Raw genomic sequence first — 27,373 nt, forward strand, 5'->3', positions numbered from 1 at the left:
AGCCCCTTTGGTGACCACGCGGACCTCTCCTGTATTTTTGTAAGAGATGAACCTGAGTGAACAGAGCAGTCAGCCAGGGAATCAAACCTGGGTCTCCGTGCATGGTAGGCAAGCACTCTACCGTTAGGTGACACTTCCAGCCCTTGCCATGAAGTTCTTATGAACGCTGAGTGCAGGCTTGGGTCCCATCCCTGCATGAGAACTGTCATACCAGCTGTAATTCAGGTGTGCACAGGTTCCCCTGCCGTGCTAGGTGGTGCGTTTGAGACCTGTACATTCTCTTAGAAAGCAAGCCTAGAAAGATTTAATTTTAACTTTAGGCACAGGTAGGTACAAAGACAAAGGAATGTTAAGATAGTGTCATGTAACTACACGATTTAGATTATTATCTAGAGCAGTTAGAAGCAGACTTGCTGGCACAGGTTGACTAAGCACGTGTCATTTCCCACGGGTATACCAGGCCCCTCACTCGCCGCCCTCCAAACAAGGAAAGCCATCTGTACTCACTGAGTCAGAGTAAATGCGGTTGAAATTTCAACCCAAAGTTTCAATATATCCAATATACAAACAAGGGTAGTTTTTATTCTAAAATAAACATTTATTTATCCCAAGTTCCATAAAAACACAGCTTGTACAAAAATGATTTGATATAAAAATATTTGACTCCATTGCAGTATCTGTGGATACACCACACTACTGCTGTATCATCAGCTAAAGCTTCAAAGAAATTGATTTATAATTAAAATATCCACTATTTACTACAACTCATCTTTGGAAAGACCTTCTGGTGTGTTCTGAACAGACCAAGGCATTTGCTCACGTTGGTTTCATTCCCAAGGGGCTAGCGGGTGTGGAGGTGTAGGGGTGTGTGTGTGTGTCTCAGGGCAGCTTGTATTGGGATCTTGCTGTACTCTTAGCTTCCCCTCCAAGGCTGGGGTCTAGGCTCTCAGGTGACAGAGGCTGACTGAGGAAGCTCGACGAGCCCCTTCTCATTTGCTCAGATTGAGAGACGTGGAAGTGGGGTGCGGGTGCACACCTTTTCCATGCCAGTGGAGTCAGATATTGGTTCCATTTCAAATGACACACTGGGCAGGAAAGCCCTCCCAGCTTACGCAGCTAACAGGAAACTGTGATTCTTCCCTTGACAGACTCCATGACAGTCCAAAAGGTGAAGGGACTGCTGTCACGGCTTCTCAAAGTTCCTGTGTCAGAAATTCTGCTGTCCTACGAGAGTCTCAAAGTAAGTCCCCATGAGTGACATGAGCCATCAAACAGTTTAAAGAGTACCTGATAGGCTACCCATGGTCGGGCGCAGCAGAGAAGAAAACAGCATAGCTGGTCATAGCTTTCTTACTCCCATCCCCTTGGTTCTCACTTTAGATGCCGGGCAGAGAAATCGAACTACCCAATGACCTGCAATCCTTACAGTTTTATTCTGTGGAAAATGGAGATTGTCTATTAGTACGATGGTAACCAACCATGGATGGGCTGACAGGTCCTTTGGGAAAAAGTACCATTTCAAGGCTTGTGTGTATAATCGTAATAATAAAGGCTTTGACTACTAGTGACTTTCTGATCTTATGGGAAGATTAAACAAATGTGCTAGTCTTGATGAGCATAGACATGGTCACATCTTCCATAAGACTGCTTCAATGTAATTCCTCTTCTAAGGTATCAATAATACATTTGACTGGTTACTGGGGAGACAAGTTCTCTATTTTTAAGAGTACTTACAATATTAGTCATAGCCTTTGCCTCATAGATATACCTAAGCTTAAGTTTTCTACAGATTATTACCTGATTCAAATCTACATGATTATATTCAATCATTTCTAGACCATTATTAGGCAACAATAGGGGGGAAGCGTCAGCCATTTAGAAATCTCCATGGCACTAAACCCTGAGAGGTGTTCCGTCCACATTCACAAACAAGTCAGTGTTCAATACAAGTGCTAACCTATGATTTTCAGGGCCTGTGTTAAGTGGCAGAAAGAAACTTGGATTTAGTGTATCTTACAAAAAGTGAAAAGGAACCAACGTCACCCTTAGTTCTGGACCCTGGTTTTAAAGACGTTCAAGGTCAAGTTGCCCACTGGGTCAGCTCCTCTGAGTCTGACACTTCCAGCAACCTCAGGCTTTGGTATAAGTGACCACTGCTCACATCCATGGTCACACAGTGCTTTTTTGAGTTGAATGTTTTAAGCCTGCACTTGTCCTAATTAGTTACACACAGCTATTTTTACAACCCAAGTTGAGATTCAAACTGAGTTCCTATTAAAAATTTCTGAACTAGGCCATGTTTTAACCAAAAATAATAATGATGGATAACTAACAGTGCATTAGGACTTAGAAATATTTCTTTTTATAAAAAAAAATTTTGGTATTTTTCAAATCTTTCAATATATAAGTAAAAACTTTTCTTATGCTACAGTATGAGTTGACATTAAGGAGGTTTGTGCAAACATTAAGACACTGCTTACAGGTTAAAGTGCCAGCCAAGGACCATCTAGGAAGACTATTTTCTATTGCCGGGCGTTGGGCTTTTCCCTCTGACTTGAAGCTCACAATCGGTCTGTCCCAGTCGTTAGGCCCGGCCTGCGGACTCATGGCAGTCAGGCGCCACACTGGCAGGGGTCGCCGCACAGCTCCCGCAGCTCCCACAGTGCCCTCAGCTCCCGCGGGGAATACTGAGGGGAAGACAGCATGCCCGTCTCACACGTCTTCTCACACAGCCACAGGCTGTCCTGGGGAGAGTCAGTAAGCTGTTAACGTGGGGGGGAGACACACAGCCACAGCCTGTGCGCCCAGACACCTGACGCCAACAGCACACACTGCAGAACTTCACCAAGCCCAGCATTACCCCTCCAGTTCTCAGAAAAAAAGGACTAGCAAATGAAAACCCGGGTGTGAGAACTCGTGAGCTTTCTCTTAGCTGTGAGAAGTTGCTGGGAGCCAGCAGGACCAGGAGCTTTCCTCCCAGGGCTCGCTCTTTCCATGCTAGTCCCTTTGCTGGCTCAGCAGTGCACACTCCCTCAAGTGAACTCAGGATGGAGAAGCATGAGATTAGTCAGGAGTACCACAAACCAGCACTCACGCGAGCAGATGCTGCTTGACTGCCGGCAGAATTTCTCACCAACTCCACAGCTGTTACTCACAGCATTCCTTTTGGCTCACACTTAGAACTCACCAAAGCTCTGGGAAACGTGCATGCTATAGAAGCCTGCCAGCCTGCCCCCTCCCTGCCCGCCTCTCTCCCACTAACTAGGTCTCGGCCCCCAGGCCCTACCTCAGGCTTCCTTACCTGGTGTCGCTTTGGTCCTATGGCTGCCATCCAGATGCCCATGCTTACATCTTCGCCCTGTACAGGAAACCCCAATGGGTACAGGCAGACTTTGAACATCACTTATAAAGATAAAGGTAGACCTATACTACTCCCAAATAAATTATTTTTCCACTCGTGCTGTTATTCCAACATGAAGGGCCAAAGGTCACTGATACACAAGTAACTCCTAGTGACATCTGACAAAAAAATCTACCCAGCCAGGTAGGCGAGGGTGACACAGCAGAGACGGCCCTTCCCTCGCTGGCTGGCAGATGTAAATCTGTGTAACCAGGAGGAACTCATCACAACACCTGGCAACAAATGTCAGCATTTCTACATGCACTGCACTTGTAAACTGAAGACAGCTCAGATGGGCTGACATGGTCCACAACCTTTAAGGAGTGACTTTGGGAAGAAACCCTCTGTTACCTGGTAGGTCTTTAGCCTCCCTGAGTTGCCTGCCAGCCAGTCGACAATGTCCCTGGAGATCACATACCCTGAACCGCAGGCAAAGGCAGGGTAAGCGGGGCTGGGATACTCCAGCTCCTGCCACTTCCCCGTTCGATCCACTGCCCAGTTCAACCTGAAACTAAGATTTCAACAGTGTCACTTGCATCCTGCCACAGCAGACTGCATTCCTGTTATCGCTACAAAGGAAAACACTTGCAGGACAGGGAGAAGAATGAGAAAAAAATGATCTAAGGCAGTATTTTATATATAGGGTAAGTATGGTAAGCCATCTCATTTACAAAATGTATTTTGCTGTATACTAAAACCAAGACACCCCCCGCCCATGAAAGCACTAATCCTCCTTTGGACTCTGTAAGTAGCCCAGTACTCATACCTCAGGGTAGCTTCCAGGTGCCCTGGAAGGCACAAGGGTAAAAGCCGGAGCTTTCCCTCCATCATGCCATCAGCCTGAGGCTTTTCAAATACTTTTCATTGAAAAAATTCCCTAAGAGTGAGAGGATAGGGGGCCAGAACTCTCACAGGAAATCCCACATCTTAGCTACATGTTTTTTAAAAAATAGGGGGGGAGCAGGGTGTACCAGGGGTGTGGCCTAGTAATATACCTGACATACACGAAGCCCTGGGTTCAATTCCTCAGTACCACATACACAGAAAAAGCCAGAAGTGGCACTGTGGCTCAAGTGGCAGAGCGCTAGCACTGAGCAAAATGTATCCAAGGACAGTGCCTAGTCCCTGAGTTCAAGCCCTAGGACTGTCAAAACAAAAAGCAGTCTTCATATTTCACCTTAGGTTACATTTCACCAGCTACACAAATGCCAACTGCCAATCACATTTCACTTACTTTCCCCACCAAACATTTGGCCCCTCCAGATTCTTCTGGGCAATTCTATTAGACACAGCTTCTAAGTCTATGTAACAGTCATCATCTGTCTTCAGCAGCAAAGCAAAGCTGGTGCTCTCCACAGTCCTGTCGGCAGGAGGGTAGGTAGGTCAGGAAACGAGGTGACCGGCAGTGTGCCCATCACTAGCGCCAATGCTGGGCCACACGGGTCACCTGTGCGTGTGCCAGCATCTCCTAACACTGACAACCAGCAGCTGATGAAGGGCAAAGACTGGACCACAGTTGCCGCTCACGGCAGGCCCATGTCCGGGCAGCTCTCATCGCTGCCCTCCAGTGTTGAGAACTGGCACATAGGCACAGTCACACCACCACCACCACCACCACCACCACCACCACCACCACCACGAGGGTGTCACACAGAATCCCATCTACTTGCGGTGGAGACCGGGCAATCCACACGCCAGCCCATGCCAAAACAGTCTACGAGACTCTCCACTGTGGAAAGTCACACACAGTAGAGTGCACCTGGGCAGGAAACAAGCCCCTACCCTACAAATAACCAGTGAAAGCCAGATCTGGAGGTATGGCTCAGCAGTACAGTGCCAGGCTCCCAAGTGAAGAGGCAGACTAGAAACCTAGAATTGCCTCTACCCTGCCTGAATTGTTGGGTTTTAAAGCCACAAGTCAAAGAACAGCAAGAGTACCATTAAACCCATGTTTTCAAGTATAGTTCTAATAGCTTGAGGCAAATACAGGAGCCAGGGTATAGCAGTGGAAGTTCTGACTTCTCAAAGGACAGGTCTGAGAACAATGAACTATTTCACAACCCACCATCGGTAGAAGTTCAGTAGTTTTGCAGGAACGTTTCGGTAAGTGTCAACAACATCCACAAAGACAATGTCATCATAGATACGACTCTCCTCCTGCAGCAAGGCATCTTCCTCTCGGAGACTGCTTGTGTGGTCCTTAAGTCTCTGAGGCCGAGAGTGAAGGCTGCGTAACAGAGCATCCCCTTCTGAAAAGAAAAGCTCAAGCTGGAGCCACAGCTCCAGCCAACCTGGGACCCCCGTTTACAATGTAAACAACGTTTCTCTTCCCACAGAAGTCTTCACAGCAGTAAGCTTATTCAGAATAAGGAAGGGGCCAGGCAAGGAGGCTCACGCCTGTCATCCTAGCTACTCAGGAGGCTGAGATTGGAGGATCTAGGTTCAAAGCCAGCCTGGGCATAAAGAACATGATACTCTTATCTCCGACTAATCACTAGAAAATGAGAAGTAGGGCTGTGGCTCAAGGGGCAGGGTGGTAGCCTTGAGCTGAAGAGCTCAGGGACAGTGCCCAAGCCCAGAGTTCAAGAAGCACTAGTGATATGTGTACACACACAAATTGGTCTTAAATAATTCAAGTTAGCCTAGAATTTCTGTTCCTTATGCATCAGTGTCCCAAGTGCTAAGATTAAAAGTATATACTAATGCTATGCTATTTTTGTATTTTTCATTTATTATTATTTTGGCAGTTCTGGGTTTTTAACTCAGGGCTAGGCAAATGCTCTAACACTTGAGCCATACCTCCAGCCCAATTTTTTTTTGCCAGTCCTGGGCCTTGAAATCAGGGCCTGAGCACCGTCCATGGGCTTTCTCAAGGCTAGAGCTCCACCACTTGAGCTGCAGCACCACTTCCAGCGTTTTTTTCCTTACGTATGTGGTACCAAGAAATCGAACCTGGATCTTCGTGCATGCTAGGCAAGCACTCTACCACTAGGCCACACTCCTGGCCCCCCAATTTTTGTTGTTGATGGTGGTAGTCATACGGCTTAAACTCGGGGTCTGGGCACTGTCCCTGAATTCTTTTGCTCAAGGCTAGCACTCTACCACTTTGTGCTATAAGCACCACTTCCAATGTTCTGGTAGTTAATTGGAGATGAGAGTCTCACAAACTTTCCTGCTCCAGCTGGCTTTGAACCAGGATCCTTAGAGCTCAGCCTCCTGTGTAGCTAGGATTAAAGTTGGGGCCAGGCACTGGTGGGTGGCTCACAACTACATTTTTAGATAACAGATTTTTTTTTGGGGGGAGGGGTAGTCCTGGGGTTTGAACTCAGGGCCTGTGCACTGTCCTTGGGCTTTCTCAAGGCCAGAGCCCTACCACTTGAGCCACAGCACCACTTCCATTTTCTACATATGTGGTACCAAAGAATGGAACCCAGATCTTCATATATGCTAGGCAAGCACTCTACCACTAAGCCACGCTCCCAGCCCCAGATTATCTTTTATGTGAAAGGACAAAGTCAAATTAGGTACGTGAGCTTCACAGTGCTTCTCCGGTAGCCAACTTACCCTGAATTGTGTAGATAAAGCCACCCGCAACTCCCGCCACACCTTCAAGGAACTCGGGAGGCAGTGTGCCCTCTGCAGCCTGGGAAGAAGTAGAGTACCGGTTAAACTTGGAAAGCTGCCTTGAGAAGAGCCACGACTGCCCTAAGCACATCCATGGAGAAGAGCCCAGCAGCCAGCCCTTCAGCTGAACTGCTACAGACAAGGTCACTCGGAAGCCGGCTGTGTGCAGACCAGTGAGGCCTGTGCTCTGTGCTCAGCTACACAGTAGTGCGTACCAGTTCACCTCACCCCAAGCCATCAACTTGATAGTCAACTGAAAAGGGTTATTACCATCCTGGTTTGTTTGGGGTTTTTTGCTTGTGGCCCTTGAACTCAAGGCCTAGGCACTGTCCCTGAGCCTTTTTGTGCTGACGGCCAGTGCTGTTCCGCTTGAGCCACAGCACCACTTCTGACTTTTTCTGTGCATGTAGTCCTGAGGAATTGAACCCAGGGCTTCGGTCTAAGCCAGGCAAGCACTCTACCACTAGGCGGCGCTCCTGGACTCCCTGAGCTGCTTTGGCTCAAGTCTAGCACACTACCACCTGAGCCACAGCACCACTTCTGGTTTTCTGGTGGTTAACTGAAGAGTCTCATGGGCTGGCTTTGAACCTAGATCCTCAGTTCTCAGCCTCCTGAATAGCTAGGATAACAGGCTTGTGAGCCACTTGTGCACAGCCCACCTTGGATTTTTAATAGACTGAAAGTTCTGGCTACAAAGAGATACAGAACATTTAAAATTAAGCGACAGATCTGGGAATGTGGCTTAGTGATAGAGTGCTTGCCTAGTGTGCATGAGGCTCCGGGTTCAATTCCTTGGAACCACATAAACAAAAAGAAAACTTTTTTTTTTTTTGGGGGGGGGGTCAGTCATGAGGCTTGAACTCTGGGCCTGGGCGCTATCCCTGAGCTCTTCAGCTCAAGACTACCACCCTACTCCTTGAGCCACAGCCCCACTTCTGGTTTTCTAGTGGTTAATTGGAGATAAGAATCTCACGTTCTTTAGTGCCTGGGCTGGCTTTGAACTGTGATCCTCAGATCTCAGCCTCCTGAGTAGCAGGATGACAGGTGAGAGCCACGGCACCTGGTCAGTTTTGGTTTTGGTTTTTTTTTTTGCCAGTCCTGGGCTTGAGCTCAGGGCCTGAGCACTGTCCTTGGACTTTCTCAAGGTTAGAGCTCTACACTCGAGCCTCAGCACCACGTCCGGCTTTTTTCTATGTGTGTGGTACCAAGGAATCGAACCTGGGTCTTCATGCATGCTAGGCAAGCACTTTAACCACTAGGCCACACTCCCGGCCCCCCCAGTAAAAAAATTTTAAGTAACTTATCAGTTAAAAAAAAAATTAAGGGCCGGGAGTTTGGCTTAGTGGTTAAAGTGCTTGCCTAGCATGCACGAAGACCCGGGTTCGATTCCTTGGTACCACATACATAGAAAAAAGCCAGAAGTGGTGCTGAGGCTCGAGTGGTAGAGCTCTAACCTTGAGAAAGTCCAAGGACAGTGCTCAGGCCCTGAGCTGAAGCACAGGACTGGCAAAAAACAAAAAACAAAAACAAAAAAAAAATTAAATGGCCATGCAGAGTAAAGGCCTTTTAAATCAATGGTCTGCTCTAAACAGTTCAAAGGAGCCCTACTGATTATCCTGGGGCTTGAACTCAGGGCCTAGGCGCTGTCCCTGGGCTTTTTGGCTCATGGTTAGCACTCTACCACGTGAGCTTCAGCTTCTCTTCGGGCTTCTGTAGTGTTTGTTTGGAGATTTTGCCACAGACTGGCTCTGACTCTCATCCTTCAGCTCTCAGCAGCCTGTGTCGCAGGACGCCAGGCACGGAACATAGTGTTTGTGTCCATGAGCACTGTGCTCTCATGGAGAGAAGCAGGTATTCTGGGGACTGCTGAGCAGGTGCTGTTACGGAAGTCTACACAACCAGGGAGGCCCCACAGTCCGCTGCTGCCTGGGTCACCGCAGGTGCGAGACGAGGGAGGGCAGCTTACCGGGAGGACTCGCAGGACGCCCCCTCCGTCGTTCACTGCCACGCGATGAAGGTTTCTTGAGACGAGGCCATGGAGGTCTTGGCTCTCCCACACAATTGTGCCTTCAAAACTCTTCGGAGTAAGGAAGAATAGAGGTCAATGTGCTTATTCTTGCCACTTAGGTTTTAGTAAGCATTTAGGCGAGGGCACACCACAGCTCTATGTCACTGCTAGGTATATGTGGGCATCGTTGCACACATAGGAGTGAATCCAAAGAGACCAGGGCTATGTGCACACTCCAATGCCAGGCATTAGTACCCCAGCCAGGCTCCTCTCCTTGGTGTCACAAGCCACTCCAATGTTACCTTTGACACCTGGTTGAGTGCCAAGCTTCAATGTGGTGTAAACGCCGATTTCCCCCTAGTAATTCTCTGTTTTGCAGGAGCAGGGACTAATGAGTCCCTGTTCTACCACTTGACCCACACCAACTCTCTTTGCTTTTATTTTTTCCGACATGGTTTTGAATTTGTGCTTCCACTAGCCCTGGACTACAGTCACTGTACCTACAGACTCCCACACAGAGGTTACCAAAACATGTACCACCATATCCAGCTGTTTTGTTGGTAAGGGGCCTCGTCAACTTTTTATCTGTACTGACCTCAAATCACAATCATGATCTTCGCCTCCGGACCATCAGAGACTACAGGCATGACACCCACTAATTTGGCTATAAACTTCCTTTCAAGCATTTGAACTTTCCACCAGAAAAACAAAACTTCAAGAATCCAAATTCATCAGAAAAGCAACCCTCAAGCTTCTTCCCCCATTATGCTGGCGTTCCAATGCAAGCCACACATCTGCCCTCAGCTAACACACCTACGAGGCTCCTGAGCACAGTGGAGCCTCGGGAAAGGCCTGGCCATGTGGTCCCTTCCTGACCTTTGGACAGTTAGCAAGCATGCACACAGTGCAGTGTCTGCTCAGAAGAAATAAAGGCTCACCAACATATCAGACCTTCCCTGTGCATACCCTTCAATGGGTCACTGTGTCTGCGCTTCACCTCAGTGGCCAGTACATGCATGAACCTGAAGTCAAACCTGAGTCTTATAAAAACAGAAGTACTCACACAAAGGTATGTGTGCACACAAGGAAAAATAGTGACTATGGAAAAGTATCACAAAGACACCAGGCAACAGATGGGTGACATCACGACACAGCAAGGCACCCAGGGCCCCGCTCTGAAAGCACGCCCACCCTGCGAAGGACCACAGCGGGCCTCGCTGCACCCACCCCGCTCACCTCGGGTAAGATGAACTGCTCCACAGGCTTATACCACAGCTTGTTCACCTGAACACCACAGCTCGGAGGACTGAAGCGAGCAACAAAGAGAGGCTCCTGAACAAGGAGACAGCCCATGTAACACGGAGGGCACACAGTTCAGTCAGCAAAACCCACACAGCTTTAGCTAGCACTGCTATACTGTGGTTTCTGTAACTTTCAGGCTATCTGGTGCAATCACTGTTTTGTTTTTGTTGGTTGTAGGACTCGAACTCTGGGCCTGGGTGTTGTCCCTTTGCTCTTCAGTTCAAGGCTACCGCCCTACCACTTGAGCCACAGCGCCACTTCCGTTTTTCTGGTGGTTAATTAGAGATCACAGTCTCATGGCCGGGAGTTTGGCCTAGTGGTAGAGTGCTTGCCTAGCATGCACAAAGACCCGGGTTCGATTCTTCGGTACCACGTACGTAGAAAAAAAAAGCCAGAAGTGGTGCTGAGGCTCAAGTGGTAGAGCTCTAGCCTTGAGAAAACCCAAGGACAGTGTTCAAGCCCTGAGCCCAAGCCCAGGACTGGCAAAAAAAACAAAACAAAACCAAAAAAAAAAAACCCAAACAAACAAACAAAAAAAAAGTCTCATGAGCCATGGGAGCCTAGATAATCATTGTTTTTAAATTATTAAAATTTGCATAAAGTTCTCAAACAATGAACATAATTCACATAATCCACAAAACCTAAAAAAACAAAACTTTGAAATGTAAGATGCTAAGGGAAATGAGAGTTTAGATTAAGTCAATACACTGTGGTGTGGATACCTCCAAAGGGGTAGAAATAAACCCCAAGAACACAGATCCCTAGAAAAAACAACGTGCTCAGGACCCCCCTCTAACCAAGAGCCCTCTGAAGAAAATACAGAGACAGGAAACAAAGCTGGGCTTCTAAGAGCTCAGAGTTCCAATGTTTCCTTTTTTGTGCTGGTAGGGGGGCTTGAATTCAGGACCTCGATCTCTTTGCTTGGCTTGATCAAACCATTTGAGCCCGTGCCTCCAATTCAGCCTTTTGCTGGTTAACTGACAATGGAGTGTCACACTTTTCTGGGCAGGCTAGCTTCAAACCAAATCCTCCAGGTCTCAGCCTCCTGAGTAGCTAGGACTGCAGGCGTGAACCACTGGCACAGGGCAATCTCCAGAGCTCTGCAATGGTACTCTCCATCCCCTTTCTATAGAAAAGAGCTGAAGCAGCTGCTGGCCTTGTATGATAGCTTCCTAGAGCTAGGAGAGACCACCACATAGTCCCAAAGTGTTAACAACCATTACCAATCTTGTTTTTTTTTTTGAGATGGGGTCTTCATATGTAGCCTAGCTGGCCTTGAACTCACTACTCCTGCCTCAGGTTCCCTAAGCAGCTATGATCATAGCCACCACGCTTGGCTCCACCACTAACTTCTAAAATTTCTGAGGCTCAAGGAATCTTTAGGTTGGAAATTTCTAACCTAGTCCAACCTTTCTTCTTCTCTCTCTCTATGTAACACATTTACTCACAGAAGTCTCTCCCTAATCCAGCATTAGAATGAATGTTTCTCCAATGCAGTCAATACGGGAAGATGGGCAGTCCCCCGACCTCAGAGAAGTCTGCAGTGTTCCTCTTGGTTGTACATCCCAAGATCAAGTTAGGTTCTTACGAGGGAGACCAGGGAAAGAAACCCTGCTCCAGGCAGTGTGCGCCTACCTCCTGCTCCGCCTGATAGAGCTTGACCGTGATGTTCCTCTGAAAGCCCAGGTCAGCGGCGGCGTCATAGAACACGCCGAGACTGGTGATGACGATGGGGTAGAGAACGCGGAAGCTCACGCTGACGACACGGTCCTCAGACAGCCCTGACGAGGCGTCTTCAGACAGGCCAAATGCCTCAATTTCCTGATTCAAAACTAAGGATGTTGCAAGAATGAGTTTTACAAATGGAATAAACATTACCTTGTAAAGTGAACACAAGGCCTGAGCCATCGGTGCCCAACACAAACTTGTAATTCTAAGAAACAAAACCCAAACATATTATATATTGTTTGCTTTTGCCATGACTTTTGTTTTGTTTTTCCACAGGCCTCGCGGGTCTAGGGGGGCTATTGGGAAGGGGACGGCCTACCTGGGTGTGTGATGTTGAGCAGGCGGCAGGAGTAGGGGTCCTCCCTGTCTTCCACGGGCACCTCACAGCCGCGAGCGCCAATGATGAACTTCACGAGCACTCTGAGAGAGGGCTGCGGTTAGCACCTGCTACTCAACGGCCCCCAGGCTCACCTCGACATCTGCCCCGAGGCTCAGATACCCGGGAACAAACCACCAACTAGAAATGACTCCTGTGAGCCCCTTATGCAATGCTGCATTCAAGCAAAGACAAATGCATGGGCAGCTCCTACCAAATACGTGGGTCATCTAAAAGCAGAGTGGAGGCAACTCTCAAAAGCCATCCGCAGCATGAGAAGGTATTGCTGGTGGATGGGAAAGCAAGAGCAGCCAAGCCAGAAGCAGGGCTTCTGGGCTGGGCGGCTGGTGGAAGCAGAGCTTTCCTGAGATGGGAAGGACTACAGGGCGCTGATCCTGGCAGCACTGGTGGGTCTGTGGCTTTCACTTGCTATGTAACGACTCTGTTACCAATGCAATCCTGCACTAAGGTCTGGAGGGGAATGGTGCTGGGAGCCAAACAGGACATCTACACACACTCACGGGTGACGACTATCATCTGCCTCGTCTACTCGCCGGTAAAGTGCTGTTTTAAACATCCCAGCTGCTACTCTGCGCATCACCTCAGTATCTCATGTAACAACACGCACAGCTCCCATGCTTCTCTACCCCAGCTGCTCTCCAGACTCAGAAGTCGATCAGCATGCCAAGAACAGAGTCAGGCCCTGGCTCCTGAGCGACAGCGGAGACGCCCAGAACTCCAGAGGGCCCAGAAAGCCTGGCAGGCTGGACCATGGTGGCTCACACAACCAAAATATCACAAAACCAAAGCAGTGAACCTCATCTCTGGGCCAAAGCAAAGCAAAAACAAACCAGTACGCTATGTGTCCAAAACACAGCAAAAGAACACATTTTCTCCTAGAAGGAGCACATGTATCTAAATTAACATCTGGTCTTCAAGTTAAGTTTTTTGTTGTTGTTGACTTCTCAATGCAGGCAAGCAAATAATTAGAAAACCTACCGTTGACTCAACACTGGATGCTGTGTCAAATGCTTCAACCAGGTGTTTCTTATCACATTTCGTAGTTCATGGTTGTGACGAGCAGACAACACACCAACTACCACATCGTAGTGACTAGATTTCCACTGAGGAAACGAGGCCGACAGAGCTACAAACAAGCAACAGTACAAGTCAGTCATGTCTCAATACTGTAAGTTCAATAGGTAACATAAAATGTTATTACAAATAAAACATGCTTATACTTGTAGAAAATACAGATGAAACGTAGATCAAAGCGTAAAAAGGAAAAAAAAAAAACACCTTTCCTGCTCATGTTTGTAATTCTAGCTACACAGGAGGCTGTGATCTGAGGATCACAGTTTGGAGCCAGCCCAGTTAGGAAAGGCGGTGAGGCTCATCTCCAATTAACCCCCAAAAAGATAGAAATGAAGCTGTGCAGGAGGCATAGAGACCTCACTTGAGCACAAGAGCTCAGGCCTGGTGCAACATGATAGTTTAGGAAATCAAATGTTCTCCTTGGGCCACGCATTATTGGATGTGTCCATACTAGTTATTCAGGAGGCTGGTATCTGATCATCTCCAAGCAGAGCCAGCCTGGGTAGAAAAATCTGAGAGACTCATCTTCAATAACGAGCAAAGATGGTAGCTCCAGGGGTAGGGCGGTAGCCTGGCACTGAAGAGCTCAGGGACAACACCAGGCCCAGAGTTCAAGCCCCATGACCGACGGGGGAAAAAAAAAACTAGCAAAGAGCTGGATGTGAAAGCATGGTTCAAGTGCTAGAATGCCAGCTTCAAGTGAAAAGCTGAGGTAGACCAGCTAAGAAAAAATACCAAAATAAAGAATCCTTTTAAGCCAGACATAGTGGCTCATTCTTGTAATCCTTAGGTACTTGGAAAGTGGAGACTGGGAAAAATCAAGATTCAAAGATGGTCTGAACAAAAAAACTAGTGAGACCCCCACCTAAGTGAAAAAAACAAAGGGGGAAAAAAAAAGCTGAGCACAGTCTGTTATATCTGCTATCCCAGGGATAAAGTAGCACAGCCCAGAGCAGCTAGGCAAGAAAGGTAAGACTTTAACTGAAAAGTAACTACAGGAAAAAAAAAAAAAAGTGCTGTGCAAAGACCTACGTTCATCTAATAAAGTTAAGTTGGAAAGATGAAGCTGAAGGCTTCCACTGCTGAAATCCAGGCGTTCTTATTTCTGTCAGTAATTCTACAGACAATAAGATTTTTATTTCATACTAAATATTCTGAAGAATGAAAAGGAAGCAACATTTCTTAGTTTAAAAAAAAAACAGTTAACATATGATGGAAATAGTTTTGTTTTGTTTTTTAACAGTTAGAAGGCCTAATGGGCAGGATTGCATTTTCATGCCTAAAATTTGCTCTTAGAAAGAAGAGAGACGAGAAGATATCCTGCCCTCACTTTTCAAAACTAGTTTTAAAGTCAAGCTCTAGTGGTAGAAAATGATCAAAAATGTTTTCAAGAATAAATTATCAAAACCAGGCATCTTTACTACATGTAATGTTGTTAGATGTTACAGGATGTAGATATTTAGTCTAAAATATAACAAGAACATATTGATAACTTTCAAAGGCCCAATTAAAACAAAAACCAGGCAACAGATCCTATCAGGACAATTTAGAGACAGTAGAATAATTATTAGCATAGGAATTTTTGTATGAATGTTACTTTCCACAATAACATACACAACAATGGACAATAGACACATCTAAAGCTATAAGCTTATTGTTGGTTAGCAGAGATTCGGATCTTTACGAATCAGTAATAAGCAGATTAGTGAAGATACTGGTTCATACATTAATTTTTCTAATTCATGGCCCAGAAACATAGTTTCTCAGTAAAAGCTGTGCACCTACTGCCAAAACTAGGTGTAAATATGGCTCCAGGTGGAATAGCTTTGAAATGCTCGTGTAAAAAGACAGCCACAGGTCACCTTCCATAGAACCACCTCAACCGCTGTCTAAGTCACAGAAGGGTGTGACCAGTTCTGAGTCACATGATGTACAGCCTCAGGAAGAAGTTACTTAAATAAACCCTATGCACCTCAGTTTCTTAATCAGAAAACTGACAGAAGCTTTAAATGTTCTGTTTCATCTGTTTCAAAATGTTTTCTCAGAAGACTAGAAGCTATGAAAGGGCAAAAACCACATTTAATCTGCACGCCTCATTTACCTGATGCCACACAAGGCTGCCATACAAAACCTTTTTCAAGACTGTTCCTTCCCCTGAGTGCCCAATAGTTAGCAACTTGCTTCTGATGCTAGCTAAAGCAATTTTTTTTTTAGAACAGAGTGCATGGAACCTAACTTCACCTTTTCTTTATGAGTCAAATCTCCAGAGAAATTCCCCAATCTATCCTTTCCTCAGCACAAATTCCAGCTGCTGCTTTACTTCAAATACCTGACAGTACAGAATACTTGAACTGTTTCTAATTCTTCCATGTTACTGCTGAACAAGATTTTTCTAAAAATTATAAGTACAGAGAAAGTCACAGGAAAATCCTAAGGTTTACACTTACACCAGCCCAACCAAGGCACAAAATGTCTTACACAGTATCAAATCCCATGTGGGTGCTTACAAGACTGCTGCTCAAGTTCCAAACCCTTCCTACTAGCTAAGGTCTTTGCTATATGATCCAAGCACAGAAAACCTATTTTGAATGTGGGTCTGGAAATAAGGAAAGCAAGCAAGCAAACAAAACAAAACCTAGAAAATAAACACCAGACAAAAGGATTCAATTGGAACTCACAAAAGAAGGTAGCTAACAACTCACAAAAATATCTTCTTCACTAGAAATCTAGCTTGAATTTTAATAAGCCAGTGTTGTCCTATGTTCAAACTGGCAAATGTCTTAAGTGTTAAGAACCAAATGTCAGTTACCTTAAGGAAACACTGCCAGTGATTTGGAGGAAAAGGCTGCCCTCCCCTTCTCTGCTGCAGAAGGGAGTTTGTGCAATCCTCCATAGGGCACACGGGCTATGTAATACACATGTAACACCTTAGCATGGTAGAAGCTAAGTCAGAAAGTCCTTGTCCAAGAACTTGCTCCAAAGCAGTAATCACTGGTACACTGAGATCTCAGCAGTGAAAAACTACATGCTGCAGAAATGTACACATCGACCACAAAAATGTTGTCAACATCGCCTTAACAATTATTCTATGTCATATTAAGGAAAGCAGATGACAAGGCCATCCTGTAGGGATCTGAACCTCAGGGGAGCAAGAGGATTTTCTTAAACATTTAGTACTGCTTAGCTGTGGCTGTTCAACTTGTGAAAATACATCAAGGTGCATAGGTCACACATGAAATGAATGTGAATGATACTTCAGTAACACTTTCAAAATGTTAAATCAAGGCCGGGAGTTTGGCCTAGTGGTAGAGTGCTTGCCCGGGTTCGATTCCTCGGTACCACATACATAGCAAAAAGCCAGAAGTGGTGCTGTGGCTCAAGTGGTAGAGCCCTAGCCTTGAGAAAATCCTGGGACAGTGCTCAGGCCCTGAGCCTAAGCCCAGGACTGGGAAAAAAAAAAAAAAAAAGTTAAATCATTTTTCTCAAATACTCATTTAATATAATGTACTTAAGAAAATGCTCTGAAAGGATAGTTACTCTTTTGTTAAAAAAAAACTTCAGCCTGGCACAGTGGCTACTCAGGAGGCTGAGATCTGAGGATCATAGTTCAAAGCCAACCTGGGCACTAAAATCCATAAAACCCTCCCTCCACCTAGTCCTGGGGCTTGAACTCAGGGCCTGAGTATTGTCCTTGGGCTTTTCTCAATACCTGAGCTCCACCACTTGAGCCACAGTCCCCCCTACCCCCCCCCACCATTAGGAGCCACCAACGTCCCACCACCTCTCCACAGCCTCCTCAGAACACCCCCTCAGACGGCCCCGGCTCCCCAGCCACTCCAGGGTCACAGAGCTCCCAGATCTCTCCTAACTGCCGCCATGACAACCACACCTCTGTCACAGGTGAGCCAGAACCAGGACACGGAGGCCACCCTCAACCCAGGTTCAATGCCTCAGTATCACATACATAGAAAAACGATGGAAGTGGTGCTGTGGCTCAAGTGGTAGAGCTCTAGCCTTGAGAAAGCTCAAGGACAGTGCTCAGGCCCTGAGTTCAAAGCCCAGGAGTGGAAAAAAAAAAAAAAAGAAGTGGGTGACCACATTCCCATGCCCACATGCCCAAGATGGCAGCCCCTGAATCAGCAGAGCATTTCTCTGACAAGCCCAGTCTGGGAGATATAGACAGTGAGAAGAGCTAAGCCTTGGACTGATACCCCAAAGCAACAAGTGACTTCTGGTCACAGAGGCAGTGCATGCATGTTGGGGTTACCATTACCTGTTCTTTTTTTCACTTTCTGTCTTCTATGTATGTGATACCAAGGAATCGAACCCAGGTCTTCATGCATGTGATAGGCAAGCACTCCACGACTAGGCCACACTCCCAGCCTCTCACCATCACATTTTCTGTAAGTTGTACCAGAACCTCCTACATCCTAAGTTATTTTAATTTGTACCATTCTTTCAAATAAAGAAATTTGGTACCAAAAACAACAACAAAAAAGTCTGAGGGGAGTGGACTTCAAAGCTGATCATTAAAATAAAAAGAGGTCTTCAAACTCCACTGCGGTGTGCTCTTAGACATCCCCAATGACAAGCAGCAGAGATTCCGAGGGAAACACAGAGCCTACCATGGATAACGACAGTCCTTATGGTACACAATCACACTGGGACACCTGCCACCTACCACACTGGCATAGGCATACTATCACTTCTCTCTACAACTTCCAGAGGGTTTTCTACGAGCCAGGCACTGTTCTGGGTGTTTTTATTACTCATATCTTCACAATAGCCCTACAAGAAGATAATCTTGTAAACAGGGGAAATAAAGTACAAGATACACTAGCATACAGAATCAAGGCCTCATCTTGGAAGAATCAGCTCTAGGAAAAATTGCAAAGCAAGGCTCAGTTTCTCTGGGTCCTCCTGGCCCTACAGTACTATAACAACCAGTCAAGCTTAGCTGCCTAATTTTGTTTTTGTGCAAATGCTTAACCTTCTCTAGCACCTGAGTGTGGTTACCGACTGTGGGCAGCAAGTGGCAGCGTACAGTGATGGCCACCTATGTGTTTACCTTTAAAAGCTCAGCCCACTGAAGCTCTGGACTGCTCTTTATCAGTCCAAAAGTGGAGCGCAGTTCCTACCCTGCTATTAAAATGACTCCTAGCTCTGTTCACTGAGTGCTGGTGACTCTATTGCTAGGAGGATTTAGGTCCCCCGAAATAGCTGGGATATTACAATTTCCAAGTGCTTCAAGAACTGCTGAACAGAAGTGGTCATCTCCTTGTAAACTTCAGCTTCCTTTCTAAACATTCTACACAGAGAAACCTTTTTCTGTATGCATCATTTTTCCAAGGCATGACCCCAAACCAGTATGTTGTGCTCTATGTACATTCCCTGGCTCAGAGGCTGTTCCTCCATTTTCTACTCTCCTCCCCAAGGGGTTCTGGATCTCACAGGACCTTGCTCCTTACTGGCTGCCCTCCCCACTGGTTTCAGCTGTTTAAGGCATGTCCCTAAATTGGTAGCGTTACTAATCCTGGTACTAACATGACTCAGTTATTCCTCTGATCCCTGCTCAGCTGCCACCTCTCCACGGTGGCCTTCCCTGATCTTGGTTTAGAAGAGAAACCCACTGCTCTCCTTGACAAGTGGATTTCTATTTCTTTGCTGTATACTAATCATGTTCTTTATGTGCCATTTTTTTCCAACTTCTCTTCTAAATGGCAAACTGCATCCACAGCCACTTTTTCTTACTACTCCAATCCATACCTACAAGAGGAGCAGACCCAGAAAAGCTCTCCAGTGTTTGCTGAGTCCACCGCCAGTCAAAAGACCTCTTTAATATTCAGGGAAGGTAAATCTCGCTCTCAGAAGACACAAACGACTTAAGAGGACTGAAAAGGGACAGAGGCAGGAGAGAGAATAAAGATGAATCTTAAAAGTGTTCATTCGAGGCAAGAATACTTGGCAAAGTCTTGAATTTTTCTCTCTCCAGCTTGGACACAGAGGGTCAAAGTCTAAAAGTATCCAAACACTTTGAACATAAGGACAGCCCTCTGGAAAACTCCTGCCATCACAAGGCGCCGAGAGGGGCGGGGTGTTAGAGCTCGGAGCGGATTTCAGCACGAACACTGGTCTTACTCCTCAGGCTAGCCAGGCCCGCGCACTAAGGACGGCGTCGTGACGCCCGCTGGAAGGCGGCGGGCCGGTCCCGGCCCCGTCGGATCTGCTGAGATCCAAGCCGTCCTCACGTTCGCCCTCAAGCAGATTCCAGCAGGCTCACCACACGACACGCGCGTGCTCCGCGCGGCGCTGTCCCCGCGCACAGGTGACACCACCGAGCCATCCTGCCAGAGCCGCGCACGCGCTCTCAGCTCGTCCGGCAGGGAAGGCGGAGGGGCCTCGCCAGACGGCGGCTCCACGCCGCGACGCGGAAACCGCGGTCCGGCCCTCGAGGGGCCGCCGGGCCCGGCGCGGGAAGAGCCGCTCGCTCAGTTCGCTCGGTCCTCGGACAAGCCGCCCTACCGAAGGGCGAGAGGGGCGGCCGCGGGCGCCGGGCAGGGCCGCGGGGCGGAGCGCCCGGAACAAAGCGCGGCTCCCGCCGCTCCGCTCGCCGCCCCGCCGCCCCCGCGGTCGCCCGCGCGCGGGGCTCCCCGCAGGGCCCGCGCCGCCCGCGCCCCCCGCCGCCCCGAGCGCTCACCTGCCGGGCCGGCCCCCGAGGCGCGCGCGGGCGGCGGCGGCGGCGGCGAGCGCAGCCGCAGCCAGAGGTGCAGCGCGGCCCCGAGCACGCACGGGCACAGCAGCACCAGCCAGTTTCGCATTGGCCGCCCCCGCCGGCTCCCCCTCGCGCCCCCGCCGCTCGCCGGGCCGGGCTGCGTCCCCGCCGAGAGCGAGGGGGCTGCGGACGCCGAGCCCGACCCGCGGCGCCGCCGCCCGCGCGACCACGCCGCCTCGCTCGCGCCCAGGGCGACCCGCGCCGTCGGCCGGCGCCTCGCCTCCCTCAGAACGCGGGCGGCGGCGGCGGCGGCGGCGGCGGCTGTGCGGCCCGGAGGCCCAGGTCCCGCCCCCCGAGACCCCGCCCACTCGGCGCCCCCTCGCCCCGCCCCTCAGCTCGAGGCCCCGCCCAGACCCTCGGCGGGCCGGGAGCTGGAGTCCCGCGTGGGGCCCAGGCGGGGGGCGCACCCACGAAACCTATTGCTGAAAACCACACCTCCCAGGGTGCCCCGCGCCGAGAGTCACGCGGCGGCCGCTCAGGGTAAAGCGCGCGAGGCACACACGGAGCATGCGCCTCCCTCGCGCCGCTCCCGGTAGGGGTGTAGGAAAGGCTCCACATACGGAGCATGCGCATTTCCTCGTGCCACGGCCCCCTCCAACGGTGGAGGCGGGGACTGCGCACATAGAGCATGCGCACTCCTCGCGCCATCGCCCCTCACGGTCGAAGCCAGCCCTGCGCGCTGGGCACCGGCGTCCTTTCCCCTCCGCCCCCCAGCGCGGCCAGAGCTCCTCCGAGTCGGTGTTCTGCTCGGCTAGGAGAGGACCCCGGCCATCCACTGGAGCCCCGCGCAGCGCTCGCGATCCTCCAGTGCCGAGCGGGACGCGGCCGGCCCGGACCCCGCCAGCCCCGCGAGGAGAACTTCAGGCCGGCCCCTGGGCCCCCGACCCCCGGACCCCGGACTCCCCGACCCCCGGACCCCCCGACTCCCGGATACCCCCGACCCCCGAACACCCCGACCGCCGGACACCCCCGACCTCCGGACACCCCGACCCCCGGAACCCCCGACCTCCAGACACCCCCGACCCCCAGACACCCCCGACCCCTAGACCCCCCGATCCCCGGACACCCCTGACCGCCGGACACCCCCGACCCCGGACCCCCCGACCCCCGGACACCCCTGACCGCCGGACACCCCCGACCCCGGACCCCCCGACCCCCGGACACCCCCGACCGCCGGACACCCCCGGGCCCCCCGACCCCTGGACCCCCCGACCTCTGGACACCCCCGACCCCCGGGCCCCCCGACCCCCGACCCCCGGGCCCCCCGACCTCCGGACTCCCCCGACCCCCGGGCCCCCCGACCTCCGGACACCCCCGACCCCTGGGCCCTCCGACCTCCGGGCCCCCCGACCTCCGGACACCCCGACCCCCGGACCCCCCGAACCCCGAACCCCCCAACCTCCGGACACCCCGACCCTCGGACCCCCCGACCTCCGCACACCCCCGGGCCCTGGACCCCCCGATTCCCGGACACCCCGATCTCCGGACACCCCCGACCCCCGGGCCCCGGACACCCCCTACCTCCGGACACCCCTGACCTCCGGACCCCCCGAACCCCGGACGCCCCCGACCCCCAGACAACCCCTACCTCCAGACACCCCTGGCCCCCTGGCCCCCCGACCCCCGGACACCCCCTACCTCCAGACACCCCTGACCCCCGGGCCCCCCGGCCCCCCACCGTCCCCACCCCGCAATGGCCCGCGACCCGCCGCCGGGGAGCTTGCAGTCTGCTGGTGGGCCTGCCTGACCGGCTGGTTGATTCACGGCTGGGGCTGGGGCTGGGGCTGGGGCTGGGGCTTTGCTGCCCCAGGCTGGCACTCCACCACTTGGGCCACAGCTCCACTCTGGAGAGCAGTCGTGGACTTTTCTGTCTGGACAGACTGAAACCACCCTCCTCTTGAGTAGCTAAGGTGACAGATGTAAGGCAGTGGTGCCCTGCTTGTCTTAAAATACATGAAATTAACACACACGCGTACTGGAGCTGGAACTCAGGCTTGGACTCGGCCCCTTAGCTTTTCACTTAAGGCCAGTGTTCTACACTGGAGCCACAACTCCATTTTCAGCTTTGTGCTTCTTAATTGGTGAGTCCCACATGCTTTCATGCTGGGGTTTCCTAAGAAAGAGGATTACAAAGTAGTGAACCACCAGAGCCCAACCTATGTTAAAATGTTTAAGCCAAAAATCTAAGAACCTCCCCCCACCCCAACAAAAAAGAAATAATGAAATGGAATGGCTTGTGCTTTCTTGTCTTGAGGAGGGAGGATGGGCGGCCAGGTTCCTGCCCCACTCGGGAATATTGAATGCTGTGTGAACAGTGCCAGTAGCAACCGTTTAGATTATCATTCAAACTGGAGTTCTGAGAGAAGAGAAGCTGGAGAAAACTAAACTAGACAGATACGTGCCAAGACACATTTTCTAGGTAACTCATTCCTCTTTACACTTAGCGGCTATTTTTTTTCCAACAGTAGATGGCAGTAAAATGCTTGCCTGTTTTTTCTAATTTGTTGGAAGAAATTGGATGACAACTAAGATTGGCAAAGCTTAGTTAACCCATAACCACAGGGGTAAGCGTGAAGTAAGAGATCTCAAGTTGGATTTTACTCCAGAAAAAAATATTGTACATTTGGTTTGGGTTGTTTGTTTTGATGCTGGTCCTTGAACTCAGGGCTTGGGAACTGTCCCTGAGATTCTTTTTTGCTCAAGGCTAGTGCTCTTGACTTGAGCCATAGTGCCACTTCCAACTTTTTCTGTGATTAATTAGAGATCAGAGTCTTACAGACTTTCTTGCCTGGGCTGGCTTTGAACTGCAATTCTTGGCCTTCTGAGTAGCTAGGAATATAGGTATGAGTCATCAGTGCCTGGCTCTATTACATATTTTTCTAAAAAGGAGAATGTTGATCCTGGTGGGGGGAAGTAATATATATTGTTTTTTATTATGTTTTCCTAATCATTCTCCCCTTTAAAAATGAAAGTATGAATCGGGCACAGTGGCTCACACCTGTAATCCTAGCTATTTGGGAGGCTGAGATCTGAGGATCAAGGTTCAAAGCCAGCCTGGGCACAAAAGGACCTGAGACTCTTATCTCCAATTAACCTCTAGAAAATGGGGAATGGGGCTTCGTTCAAGGGTAGGGTGGAAGCCTTGAACTGAAGAGCTCAGGGACAGCGCCCAGGCCAACTTCAAGCCCCCTGACCCCCCCCCCAAAAAAAGAGAGAGACTAGGAGAGAGGGAAGAGAAGATACTCTGGGAAAGTAAGTTTACTTATTACCTGACTCATATAATTGTAATCCCTTGATATATCACCTTAATAATAGTTAAAAATTCTTAAACAGTTAAAATTCTTAAATAGTTAAAAATTCTTAAAATTAAAATGCAAAAAAAAATTAAAATGCAAATTGGGGTGGACAGCACTCAGGCCCTAAGTTCAAGCCTTAAAGACTGGTACACACACACACAATTGAAGTTGGCAGCCAGTGGCTTATACCTACAATTCTAGGTATTCTGGAATCTGAGATCTGATTGTGGTTTGAAGCCAGCCAAGTGAAAAGTCCTAGAAACTCTTATCTCCAATTAACTAGCAAAAAAAACTCAGAAGTAGAGTGTGGCTCGAGTGATTGAGGGCCAGCTTGAGCAGAGAAAGCTAAGCAAGAATGTGAGTCCCTGAGTTCAAGCCTTTGTACTAGCATTTTTAAAGAGAGATTCTAGACTGGGGGATATGTCACTCTGGAGGCCCTGTTTTCAGTCACACACACACACACACACACACACACACACACCCTTTCTACGCCTTCTTCAGTATCACCTGTACCCTGTTGCCTCCTCCTCCACACCTCACACTCCTCCCTCCTCTGAGATCTCCTCTTGGTCTTTACTCTTCCTATACTTGCCATGTGTTAAGAATCCTGTTTTAGGAGGTAAAAGAAGAGGAACATGTTTCTCCCACACTCTGTCTTTAGATTACAAATTAACATCATGCCTATGTTTGCCCAAACATATCATTAAAATGACTTCAAAGCCTTGAGGTGAAAAAGTGGACAAAGTCTTGTGCTGAACTGCAGAGCCAATTAATTTCAAGTGCTGCCAAAGAAGATGGGACTGGATCTTCAAAACCATGTTGCATTAATTCAGCAAGAACATCAGAAGCGGTCTGAGTGGCAAGACAGGTAGAAGGGCGTGGCTGGACTGCACTGGGCAGGGCACCCCCCATCCCAGTGGGCTGTCCTGAGGTGAGTGTCCCCTCTGCCACCCCACGCAGCTCTTCCCTCTGATAGTTACCCTGCGGCGAGTGTCTCTTCAAACGACGCTGGGCCAAAACCTCGAACGGTCTTCTGCTACTCTTCTTGGAAACAGATGGCTCAGAAGTTGAAGACACGAATTCTGAAGTCAGGCTCTCTAGGTTCGAATCCCAGCTCTTCCTTCTCCTGGTTGTGTGGTTGGGACACAAGAGACTAGATGGATGGAGTATCTACCAGAGTCGATGGTCACATGTTCTGGAAGCTTGCAAGCCCATCCGTGTTACACTGAGAGCTTGAGACCAGCCTTGGTGGGAGGAGTTACACCAAGGAAACTGGCGGGTGCTGCAGGTCATTGTCTGCCCCCCGCCCCGCCCCACGGCTGCCCCTGCCCAGAGGTTTCCATGGGCCAAAACCTGGACTTTGCCAAGGCAGAACCTGTGGCAGGTAATGCATGTGGAGTAGAGATGGGAGGGAAGGAGGGAAGGAAGGAGGGAGGGAGGAAGCAAGACAGCCCCAAGGATTGCCTTGGATTCACTGCCTCGCTTCCACCCACTCCCAAGTAGTCTCTCCACTCATGAGACCATCAATACCCAACACTCAGGAGTCAGACTCCCAGGACACTGCCACCTTCCGAGCTGGGGCCAGATCCTGAGGACCTTGCCAGCCACAAACCATCAAAACAACACCTGATTGTACACGTAGAATTCTAAGTTTAGCTCGTGTTTCACTTGCCTGAGTGGTTAGAGGGAATTTAGCCACTGAAAATTCTTTTCTACTTTTTCCAATGAAAGCTGAGGCTGTAAAGATAATTTATAACAGCATTTGGTATTTCAGTAAACAAATATGCTCTGAAAATGTAAATAGTTATGTTGAAATGAAATGTGCCAAAAATTCACATTAATTATATACAAGTTATTAAAGGCTCGTGAGCCAATAAACTCTTGGTAACAGATGGCCGCTATCTGGATGCTAAAAATATATTCTGACTCAGTGTGATCATGAACTAATTCATCATGTGCATCTTAGTATATACAGAAATATAAATCTTTAAGTATCAATACACGGGCTTGATTGCAAACTGAGTGGAAAGTCATGCTGTTGGGGGGCCAGGGGCAGGGAGATAGTCAGTGGTGTGGACAGCCTGCTCTCCCGGGCCTGGAAGTGCTGGATAGTGAGTGTCCTGTCACCTCTGAAGGGCTGAGGGCACAGAATTGTAAATAAATTTGTCCAAGCTCAGCTACCTAATAGCACAAAACTCCTCTGCCCTTCGATCACTGTAGTTCTCCCCTTCCCTCCCCCCCCCCCCCCCCCCGGCGTTGCTGACAATCCAGCTTCTCCATGGAGCTTTTGAGGTCCAGCTGAGAATCAGAGGCTCTGTGCTCACCCCAGGACCCAGCAAGCAAAGCTTCTAGAAGAGGGCAGGTGGCTGAGCCCCATGGGGCTCAGAGAAAGGAGTCAGCCCTGGAGAAACAACACAGGCTTGGAAGTGGACCAAGCCCTGCTGTGGGAGCCGTGTTGGGGTGCAGTGTGTTGTCACACCCGCTGCTCCGGGCCCACTGGGTCACTGCAGGCCCCCATGGGACTTGGGCTCCTGTCACAGAGGCTCTGTGACATGGAGTTTCCTGGCCGGACATCCTGTCCTTTCCCCCCCCAGGGTGGTTGGTGGGAAGGCGGAAGGGCTGAGGCTTCACCTTGTCTGTCCATCCGGAAGTCTCAGTGGGATCCTCCCTCTCACCCACAGTCCCAGGCTCTCAGCGCCTCAGCCAGCCTAGCCAGCCAGGCCACTCACACTGTCAGACACACTGGTGAAATGCCCCCAAGGACACAGTCATCACCAAGGTCGTGTCAAACATGACACGAAAGCTGAGCAAAGCGCCCCGAAAGGACGAAACAAGCGCCAGCGGTTCTCCCAGTTGCTAGCCGCAAATCTCTTTATTGAAGTCAAACACGTACAGGGAAGCACCGGAATCAAAGGTGGACAGCAGGGAGAGTGCTCCCAGAACAAACAGATCCAGACAGAACATTCCAGAAGCTCTCCATAGCCCCGTCTCCTCCCTCTAGGAGTACCCAGAGGGGAATCACAAGCACGCATTTGCCTCTGTGACTACCCACCATCTTTGTGAGGGTGGAGCTGCAGGCCGCTTGCTCTTCCACCACAGGGAGAACCAGCTGGCCTGTGGGGAGCACTCTGCCCCCTTCCTGGTGGGGCCACATCCAGGAGCCCAACCGCTAGCTCACCAGAGTTACATCCAGCTCTCTACAGCAGGCTGTCTCCTGGAAGAAGATTTACCGAATGGAGCCGGGGTCACAGAAGTCACAGGAAGATAGAGTGGGGACACAGGAGGATGGGTGAGGCGTAGGAGCAACACAGCCATGTCCTTCCAGGAGCCCTGTGGTCCCTGGACCTGGGAACAGGCCGCCCGCCAGCCCTGCAGTGTGCCAGCCCCGGACAGCTTCCCCGCAGAACCATGGCCGCCTCTGGCCACTCAGCTTCCTTCACCTCTGCGTCCCAGTAGGAAGCAGGGGGGTGGGCTGGAGCCTGCACCAGAGGGAGGGGGCGCTGACACTTGCCGGGGCCTACCGGCAGCAAATTGGGGTTCCTGAAATCGGGGGCAGGGACTGGAAAAAATAGAAGAGAGACAAACACATCGGGTCCAGGAGGCCTGCAGCCCAGGTAAAGACTGCAGCCTCGTTTATTCTCAACTCCAGGCTTCTATCCCTTCTTGAAACCGGGGAACTTCCAGGTGTTACATTCATATGGTAAATCTCAGGTCATTTAAGCAGAATAAGGCCAGAAAATAAGACAATAAAACAATTGTCTGATGCAAATCA

At 49.8% G+C, this 27,373-nt stretch overlaps 2 protein-coding genes across 6 annotated transcripts in view; one reads left to right on the forward strand and one right to left on the reverse strand.

Moving 5' to 3' along the window:
* The window catches only part of Tbce (tubulin folding cofactor E), a 33,256-nt gene extending 31,692 nt beyond the window's left edge, over positions 1 to 1,564 (forward strand). For all 5 annotated transcript variants that reach the window (XM_090318758.1, XM_090318761.1, XM_090318759.1 and 2 more), the window contains 2 exons: positions 1,149 to 1,240; positions 1,381 to 1,564. In XM_090318758.1, coding sequence (XP_090174884.1) covers positions 1,149 to 1,240; positions 1,381 to 1,473 — 185 coding nt within the window. In that variant the 3' untranslated portion in view covers positions 1,474 to 1,564. The remainder of the gene's footprint in view (positions 1 to 1,148; positions 1,241 to 1,380) is intronic.
* Positions 1,565 to 1,662: 98 nt separating this feature from the next.
* On the reverse strand, positions 1,663 to 20,351 carry B3galnt2 (beta-1,3-N-acetylgalactosaminyltransferase 2). The gene is made up of 12 exons (XM_090318763.1): positions 20,231 to 20,351; positions 13,438 to 13,585; positions 12,382 to 12,482; positions 11,970 to 12,166; positions 10,269 to 10,364; positions 8,991 to 9,101; positions 6,965 to 7,043; positions 5,466 to 5,649; positions 4,635 to 4,760; positions 3,752 to 3,911; positions 3,302 to 3,358; positions 1,663 to 2,744 (listed from the first exon to the last, which is right to left on the reverse strand). The coding sequence occupies exons 1-12, from the start codon at positions 20,349 to 20,351 to the stop codon at positions 2,613 to 2,615; spliced, it is 1,512 nt and encodes a 503-aa protein (XP_090174889.1). The 3' UTR covers positions 1,663 to 2,612.
* Between the last annotated feature and the right edge of the window lie 7,022 nt (positions 20,352 to 27,373).

Source organism: Megascapheus bottae, chromosome 26 (genome assembly GCF_031878675.1).
Source record: "Megascapheus bottae isolate mThoBot1 chromosome 26, mThoBot2.hap1, whole genome shotgun sequence".
NCBI lineage: Eukaryota > Metazoa > Chordata > Mammalia > Rodentia > Geomyidae > Megascapheus > Megascapheus bottae.

Coding starts and splice junctions, on each gene's coding strand:
- B3galnt2 (XM_090318763.1), bottom strand. CDS start 20,351: ATGCGAAACTGGCTGGTGCTGCTGTGCCCGTGCGTGCTCGGGGCCGCG. Junction 12,483..13,437: donor CATCCAGTGTTGAGTCAACG/GTAGGTTTTCTA, acceptor GCCCTCTCTCAG/AGTGCTCGTGAAGTTCATCA. Junction 2,745..3,301: donor TAGGACCAAAGCGACACCAG/GTAAGGAAGCCT, acceptor GACTCTCCCCAG/GACAGCCTGTGGCTGTGTGA.